The sequence below is a fragment of the Alligator sinensis genome, unplaced genomic scaffold, assembly GCF_000455745.1.
Source record: "Alligator sinensis unplaced genomic scaffold, ASM45574v1 scaffold1295_1, whole genome shotgun sequence".
In the NCBI taxonomy this organism is placed as follows: domain Eukaryota; kingdom Metazoa; phylum Chordata; order Crocodylia; family Alligatoridae; genus Alligator; species Alligator sinensis.
The window spans coordinates 333,993-343,001 of NW_005841880.1; the positions used below are offsets into that span (position 1 = coordinate 333,993).

Sequence of the window (9,009 nt, forward strand, 5' to 3'; positions counted from 1 at the left end):
GGGAAAAAGCAGAAGCCGCTCGCAGTCTTTTGGGTTAAAATCACCCCTAAAAGGGACTCAGTTCCTCCAGACGCAGCTAGCGCGGCCCAGGGCAGAAGGAGCCCTGCTCAGCTCTGCCAGGGAGGTTGCCAGCAGGCACGACGCAGCCACGTAGGGAAGCAGCAGGTGCTGTTCTGCACCCAAGCAGTGCTCTCAGGCCCAGAGAAGGCACGTACCAAATGCAAGGCCCTGCGTGTCCCACCGCCCTGTCCCCGAGGTTTGCCTGCTCGCTCAGGAGCCGTGTGCCAGCAGGATCTCGGGACGCAGCCCCATCCCCGAATAGGCACTGCACCAACATGCATGTTCCTGGACAGCAAGAACCAGCCTCAGGGAGTTTCCTGGTTGGGCCGATCTGGAGGTTTAAGCTAAAAAAAAGGAGCAATTAAGCTAAGAATAGGCTTTACTACATGTCCATGTTCTCCCCCCAGGAGACGGGATTCACCGTTGGGCTCAAGGCCCTGCGCAGGGTCGCAGTTAACACGAGCTGGGATCCTGAGGACGGCGTGACCCCAGCGCTGGCAGTGGGTTCAAGAACTGACAGCACCAGGCTGCAGCAGGACACGCGTGCAGCAGCCATCCTAGCTGGGAACAGCTCCCCCAAAGTCACACACACACACAAAAGTGTGCAAGGTCTGGTTTTTAAACATAGGCCCACAGACACGGCTGCCTCCAGCCATTCGATAACCTCAGGTGAGTCGAGTGAGCGCGGAGGAAAGGAACTCCCATCAGAAGTCTCTCGCCCCCGTCTTCTCGCAGGAGGGAGCTGCTCAGACCCCCGAGCAGCCGAGCCCAGCAAGCCCCCGGGACACAACCCCTGGGAACAGACTCTGTGCAGTTCACGGCTCCGCCGCACTGTCGGCAGAGGAAGGGGACGAGCGTGCGGCTGGCTGGACCCGCTCCAAACACGCGAGCATTGTGCATGTTCCCCCATTCCTACATTGGTCAGCAAGCCCGCTCCGCGTTCGGCGAGGGCTGCCGTCCCATGCCACGTGCTTGCTAAGACACGTGGCGCGCTGTGCTGCTGCAACAGCACAGAGCAGATGCCACGGACCTGCTGGCTCGACGGGCGAGAACACCTGAGCTCTAGGCCTGGCGGAGATGAGTGATGGGGTCAGGGGCTCAGGGCAGGGTGGAGGACCACCTGCTGCAGGGTCACGGGGCATCGCAGCCTTGTCCAGAGCAGGGTCACGATCCTGCCTGGCGCAGGTGGGAGCACGGAGACTGTGGCAGGATTGTCTGGGCAGCTACGCCGCATACCGGGAAGGGAGGGTTGCAGCAGCTCCCACCTGCTGTCTTCGCCATCCACCTAAAGAGCCCCTTGGCAGCTGGCGCCCCGTAGCACGCTAGGGAGGACTCCTCCTCTGAGAGTTGCCCCTGAGGGAATCACGGAGCATGCGGTGAGCGGAGAGAGAGATTGTAAGCGCTTTAATGAGCCCGGCAGTCAAGGAGGGAGCAGCCGTGTATGGATGTGCGACCCAGGTGTCACATGTCTGGGACACGGATTCCTGTAAAGAGAACCCGCGCTCGCACGGCTCTATTGCAGAGGCTCGAGTGTGACTGAACAAGGTAACCCGAACCCTGCACCCCACCGCTAACGCCTCCCTGCTACTACAGGCCGGGTTGTAGGGCTGAATAATTCAAGAGGCAGATCAGAAGCGGAGACAGAAGTGCTAATGATCTAAGGGAGGGGAACAGGTACTCCTACCCCCCACCCCCCCCCCTCCCTTCAAGAGGAATCAAAGGAGGGAAAGTGAGGGCGTGCAGCTGCCCATGGTCCTCACTGCAAGGCCCATGGGGAGGCACGTGGTTGACTGCAGAGCTCCAGTGGCAATGCTCTGCGTTTCCAACAGGGGATCTCCCAGGAACAAGCCACCTGTTTGGTTTCAGAAGGGAAACTGAGGCACGGTGAAAAGCAGCTGAGAGCGCCCTTTTTGCTTCATCTCAGGCCACAGGGGAGAGAGCATGGGCAAAGAGCAGAGACCCCCCCCCCAAAGCCCCTTACCCTGACCCCGCTTCTCCCTGGCATTTACAACCCTGTTCAGCTATTTGGGGAAAGTAAACAAGTCCCGAGCGCCCTGGATCAAACCGGGTCCGATCGGGTTTCGCTCGCGGCACGCTGCTCCTGCCTCCCCGGAGCCGAGCCAACGGACAGTGCTGCTGCTCCAGGACATCTGCAGCCGTGGCTACAGAAACCAAAGGGGTGGGCAGAGCGGTGCAGATGGCAGCACCTATGACAGAGCGCTCGAGAAGCAACGCTGCCTAGCCTGTGCCCCTGAGCACGCGGCTCCTTCACGCGCCGAAGCCAGGTGGAGAGATCGGGTGGCAGCCGCGAAGGCAAAGTGGCTTTACCGAAGCGAAGCCAGATGAAATTGCAACCCAAGCCACATCCACTAATGGTCCTGGGGACATCTTCCTATGGAGCGGGCTACTCTTACCGGACAGGCAGCATGTAGAACGGATACTGCTGCTACTGAATTGCAAGGGCTCCATAAGGCACCGCGTCACGGACCTCCTCCTCCTTGGGCTGGGCCAAGACAAACGAGCTCCTGCCCACTGCTGACACGCTTTGAAGGGAGGAAGCTATGGGCTCCCTTGGTTGCACAGCCAAGCCAAGCACTTGGCCAGCTTGGAGAGGAACCCAAACCCAGCAGTCACACAATCAGGAGGGCATGGAGGAGGGGGCTCTCCCCGGCCAGATGGTCTGTGCTCATGTGGTCTTATCTGGAGGGGCAATAGTTTCCAGCCTTGCAGAGGCTGAGCAAGAACGGACTCATCTGCTTTCACAGTGGAGTCCCAGCTACCAGACAGAGAGGGAGGCAGGGAGGGAGGGGAAGAGGTCTCCAAGAGCAAGTGGTCAATTGAAACGGCGTTGCTTCCAGTCAGTGGCTTAGCATGAGGCTCCTCGGTGGCTGCAGAGGTCTCAGCAAAAGGACCTGGCATTGCTGCAGAGTGGAGCAAGGCTGAACACGAGCTCTCTGAAACGCTGCTAACCCCTTGCATCGGCCCTTCGCTCTTCAGCCCCATCAACTCCTTTGGGGGCCCATGAGGCAGAGCCTGACAAAGCCCTGGGACATCAGGGCCTTGAGCCCTTAGAGCAAGACCTCGTGTGCTCACAACCAGAGCTTGCCGCCTCCCAGCACTTCTCCCTCTTTCCATTCAAGTCCAGCAGGGTTTTGCTGGGGAAGGGGATGGGAGTGGGGGGGAGAAGGCATCACCTGATCCCTTTAGGACTCCACTGCCTCCTAAATACCAGATGGGGCTCACCTAGAACACTGCACCAGGAGAGAGAGAGAGAAGGATCTTCACGTTACTTTCCCCCTCACCCGCATCTTGACTTCCCAACCCCGAGTTCTTCCCCAGAGGTGACACTAAGGATCCTCTCCACCTGGACAGAGCGGTGGACACCAGCCTTGTTCCTCCAGCAGAGCCAAGGCGATTGGGCTTGCTCCCAGCCCTTCAGCCAAGCGCCCAAGTTGCCAGCTCTTCCCAGCGCTCGCCTCCGCCCGACGGTCTCCTAGCCCTCCGAGCACTCATTAGCATTCGGAAACGCTCGCAACCAGGCTGCACTTTAGCTAATTGCAGAGCGGAAAGCAAACACGCGGCGCTTTCGGGGAGCTGGGGGAGGGCATGGCACAGAGCCAGGCGAGCTGAGAGGGGGTGGGAAGTGGGAAGGGGAAGGATCGCCGGGTGAGCGCCTGCCTACATCCCCGCAGCCTGGCAGTGGGGCCCCTGGGCAGGAGCACGGTGGAGACACGACAGTGGGAACGCAGCTGGGTCAGAGTTAAACCCATGGTGGCAAAGACTCATTCGGTGGAAGGAAGCTACATGTCCAGCATCTCTCTCTAAGCACCCAGAGGCCCTGGCTGAGACACGGAGGCTCTCATGCTAGCCGTGGGACGGGGTGCGAGACAAACCTCTCCCAATGGGGCACTGTCTAGCAGCACTGTCTGCCCCATGGTTGCGCAGGATGGCAGCGAGTTCCTGGTCCAGGCGGGACCATCAGAGCCCCCTTATGTAACGCACACTTTGACTGAGCATGTGAGAAAAGGTGTCTGCAGCAGGCGGCTGTCAGACAGAGCGGGCACAGGGGGGTTTCCTCTGCCCTGGGCTCAGATGTCCCCTGACACAGCACGACCCCGAGGCGATGGCTGATCTCCTTTAGCAAAGCTCACCCAGTAACCCACACGTCCGGGAGAGGCAAGGCAAAGGCAGATGTCCCAGGAAAGTTGGTGCCTGAGGGGGACACCCGGTCTTTCCAACACCCAGATAGCTGCACGCCACCATATGGCCAATGCCGCTCTTGCTTAAGCGAGACCAGATTGCTGCAGGCTGAGGTTACTGAACCCTGAAATGATGCTGGAAGAAAACAGCGTGCTCCATTCGCATTCACTGCAAGGGAACTGAGGGCAGCATCTGCTGGGGGAGGGACAGGAGAGGGGGGCGTGCACTTCAGGCGCCCAGCTGTGCTCCATCCCAAAGGCTCCTGGACCATCCTTGCACACGGGACAGGGATTGCGCTAGGCAGGAAGCCAGAGCCGCGGCGCAGGGCTCACGCACGGGCTGGCTGATCCCTTAGTGCCCTCGCCTGGACAGGCTGGGAAGAGCCGCCAGTGCCCGATGTATAGAAGCCACTTACAGAACATCATCCATACGTCGTGATGTCCTCCTATAGGTACGGTGACTGGTAGCAGCACGCTGTCTCCTGCACGGACTGAGGGGTGTGAGCATGCTGGATTCGTTATTCGCATCGGGAACCATAGCAGAGCCAGCTGCCTCCTCCACCGCCTGCCAATCGCCCACGGGGCTGTGCTGGGGAGGGGCGAGCTGACGAGTCTTCCCCTGGGTCTGCGTCCTTGGGGCAGCTCCGGCCCACAAGGCGCTTTTCAGACCGTCACTGCCTCTCAGCCCCTCGGGGCGAGGGACACGCAGTGAGCGAGGGGTTCTGCCCCAGGGCGCATGGTGGAAACCGCAGAGCGCCGGTGCAGCTGACAGCGCGCAGAACCAGCGCGAGTCTTAAAGCAGCACGTAGGAGGCCGGGCTGGAGGCAGCAGGGCGTCTGTACGTGGGACAAGGAGGATTTTTCCGGTCTCAGACAACAATGTCTGCTGGCGTTGCAGGCTTCCCACTGCGGCAGGCGAAACGGGGCAGTCAGGGCTGCGATTCCTGATGTAAACCTGCCTACAGAAGCCGCAGCGTCAGCACAGCGACACTGCCCGGAGCCCTGCTACCCTGTGGCTCAAGCCACACGGAGAAGAGAGTCCAGCTACCCCAGCCAACAGCCCTCTTGCTGACGGAAACAGCGACGCAACTAGGGGGTACTGCCAGAGCGCAGACAAACCAGACCTGTTCAAGGGCAGACAAGGACACCGCGCCCGTCATGAGGCCAAGATACTGGACTGGCGACTCAGGAAGTTGGGGCTCAGCTCCCCAAGACGCGGTGCTGGGAAAACCCGAGCGGCTCAACAGGGATGGTGCTTCCCTAGCTCAGATGAGCATTGGCAAGATCCTCCTGGCTACGGGCCGGCTTCTCTGAAAACACTAGCCAAATGTGGGGAGAGTCACTAGTGGGTCCCCTGGGTCAGGTGAGGCGGTTAGCTCCACCACCATCCACGAGGGGCAAGACTTCTGCCCCAAGAGCGGAGCTCTCCGGCCCCATCTGCAGCCATTTCCTGCGCCTTCTCTTGGAGAGAGGAGATAATTCCTTAACACGGTGCAAGACATCGTCAAAGGGAGGGGGCTTGCGGGGACGGGAAGAGCGATGAAGCGGGGACCAATTCACCCTCCAGTCAATCTGCCCTGTCTGAGGAACCAGCCCCCCAAGCTCAGGGCAAGGCAGGCAAGTCCTGGGAGACACCGGCTTGAGCCCCCAACGTGCCTCCCCCAGGTCGCGGACCACCTGAGTTTGGTTATAAAGAAATCCCCAGGAGGAACACAGCATGACGTCCAGAGGCCATTCAGGAACACACCGAGATGCCCTGGCTAAAATGGGGCAGACGGCTCCGAGCCATGGGCAGCTACCACAAGCCACAGGCCCAGGGCACAAACACATCCTCCTCCTGGCCCATTTCCCAAGGACATTCCCAAAGTCCTGGTAAGGAAAGGTCAGCAAAGCCACCCCGGGGAACCGGCACTGGCTCCTTTGCCTCCGGACAGACAAAGGGCTGATGCCTCCCAGCCTCCGGTGCTCCATCGCCAATCCAGACACTGGCTTCGATGTTCACAGCTGATTAGCCAGGTCCTAAGCCAGTGCTGGGGCAGTGTTTTCAGTCTCCGCTTGCGCAGAGCAAGATGTGACGCAAATCGAGATTAAATTAGGCAAAGCTAAACAGCATGCTTCGGAGGGTGAAGGGAAGGTGATAAAGAGAAGGGCAAAGAAGCCAAGAGCTTCCATGTCCTGCCCAGCGCTCTGCGCGTTCAGCTGAGGGAGATCGCATCTCCCGGCCACGTCCTCAGCTGAACGGGCTGTGGTGAGAAGCTGCTCCAGCGCCTCGCCAGGCTACGATTACTTCAGTTTCCTCTCTGCAGAGGAAGGAAAAACCACTCTATATGCCAAGAGCCGTCGAGTCTGCCGAGTTGGATAAGGTCAGACCGTTCCTGCTAGCACTTCGTTACAGGGAAAAAAGCGGTGCTTATAAATAGGCTCCTCACGCCTCCACCTTCATTAGCACAAGGGGCTTATTTTTCATCCTGACACCCCACGTGCAGCCTCCCGCAGAAGTCAACGGGGAAGAGCCCCTAGAGGAAACACCGGGCCTGAGATGCCAACAAGCTGTTATCCCAACAGAGGCCCCAAAAGGCATCCTCTGGTATTTCTCACCAGCCTCAGGATCCCCAGCTCTATCAGACAAGGCCCACCTTGCCTAGACAGCTGGATGCGGTCTACGTCTGCAAGGATCTGCCCTAGCTCACGCTCTCCTGGTCGTACAAAGAGCCCAGTCTGCCCGGGGGCTGAACAGGAGCTTGGCAGCAGGAGTCAGGAACATCAGGTCATTAAGTAGCAAGAAGCCGAGGATGCCAATCCCAAAGCCTGACGAGCCAGCTTAGATGTGGCACCTTGGGCACAGACTGTCCGCAGGGGGCAAGCGTATGGGAAGAATCCCCCACCACACCAGGAGCTGCAGCACCTGTGCCTGGGAATAAGATCCTCCCTCAGTGTCCACTACCCTTGGCTGAAGGAAATGGAGACAGGGGTTCCAGCTTCACCACCTCCTGTGCCCATTCACCTGCAATCACTGCTGTGGGCATTAGCTTGGCCTACTAGCCAGGTTTCAGCTACAGCAAAGCCACCAGCTCCTTCCTTCCCTCCATCGCCTAAAAGCTCCCTGTCCCAGGCATGGGCAGAGGGCACTGCCAGGATTGGGGAAGTCATTGGGACGGTAGGCGACCCTGAGAGGACTCCATGCTGCGCACAGGATCGCTGCTGACGTGCAAAAGTGCTGATCCACAGCCCACAGATGCCTGCCAACCTGCAAGAAGCTGAGCCTTTCCGGATGGGAAGTGACAGCCAAGGCACAGCATGCCTTTGGTTGCCAGCTTGCAGAGGCTGGGCTCTCCCAGAACCTGCCCTGTGCTGGCCTGCCAGCTAAGGGGACCGCTCATTTTGGGGACAGGAAATTTTCAATTAGGTCAGAAAGCATCAGGGGACATATAAAAGCCACAGAAGAGACGCATCCCACGTGGATCAACAGAGAAAGGAGCCACCAGCCCCATGGTATCAGAGCCAGCAGCCAACTTCGCCACAGGGAAAGGTGCCAGAGCCACGACGCGAAGCCCCTAGAACAACCCGGTCTGCGGGCAGAGCGAGTCCAAGAATCAATAGAAAGTCTCTTCTGCGTGACCACGGCTGAGCCCAGAGCCTGCGAGTTAACACAGAACCGTCCCATGTACCGAATGGCGAAGCGCGCGGCAGGCAGGTCGGACGGGTTAGACAGAGGAACAGCTCGTTCCCTCCCCGCCCTGCCGCAAAAGCCTGTGGGCCGAGAGTGTAGATGAGACAATACAAACCCAGCATGGGTTATAAAACCCTTCCATTTCAAGATGGAAAGAGGCGCAGGGTCTCCGTGTGGCAGGGTCTCCAGAGCTTCCCACCCCACGGAGGGTTACCAACCCTGTGGTCCAACCCCTCTATAGGGCACACATCGCCCCAAACACCCTGCTGCTTCCCATTCCCGGAGCAGCAGCGAGCTGTGCCTCTGCCCAGAGCTGAGCGCAGGGCGGCGTTTCCAGAACCGGGGAGACCAAGGGAAGCTGGAAGCCTCCCATGCGCCCAGCCACGAGGTCCCCGGCACCGCTGCCCCCGCTACATACCTTCCTCTGCTCTTTCCTCATGACGTGTTTGTCTTCATCCTTCCAGAAGGCATCCTCCAGCTCCTGCTGCCGCTTTGCATCGGCTGCTGCCTTCGCCTCAGCCTTCCTCGCCCGGGCAGCAGCCGACTTGGTGTTCTCGCCCTGGAACTTCTTGGGCATCCCTCAAGGTGCTCTGTGGGGTGAACAGGGGCTGCTGAGGGCCTCGCTGGGGCCACAAGCACGCTGGGATCCCCTGGCACGCAGAACCTGCCCCAGGCCCAAATCTTAGAAGGGCTCTTCCCCGACTGATTTAGAAAGTTTCACAATGCTGGAAAGGCCGGGTCCAGCGGCCTGTCAACCAGCTGTGTCACCGGCTGCAGCTGCAATAAACCCCCCCGCACGCAGGCACCGCACGCAGGCACCACGCGGGGGTTGGTTACCCCTGGCCACACACCGGGGCTAGATGCCAACTCCCCTTTCTCAGCCTTCGAAGCGGCTTCACAGCCGCCGAGCAACAGCAATCAGCCTGGCCATGATTAATCCCGTGGCGGGGAACTCTCCGATTAGTCACTCGCCGGGGAAGTCACGACAACTTCCTCGTCCTCCGCAACACCGACTTACGCAGCGCAGCAGAGCGCCGGCCCGGCGCCGCGGTGGCAGAGCACGCGGCCCAAGCGCGCACGG

General features: G+C 59.9%; 1 protein-coding gene across 1 annotated transcript in view; it reads right to left on the reverse strand.

The window, feature by feature from the left end:
* Nucleotides 1–8,540, reverse strand: part of CCDC124 (coiled-coil domain containing 124) — a 13,102-nt gene extending 4,562 nt beyond the window's left edge. Inside the window, exons 1-2 of the mRNA XM_025196386.1 lie at nucleotides 8,347–8,540; nucleotides 6,629–6,636 (exon numbers count right to left, since the gene is read on the reverse strand). Coding sequence (XP_025052171.1) covers nucleotides 6,629–6,636; nucleotides 8,347–8,505 — 167 coding nt within the window. The 5' untranslated portion in view covers nucleotides 8,506–8,540. The remainder of the gene's footprint in view (nucleotides 1–6,628; nucleotides 6,637–8,346) is intronic.
* Between the last annotated feature and the right edge of the window lie 469 nt (nucleotides 8,541–9,009).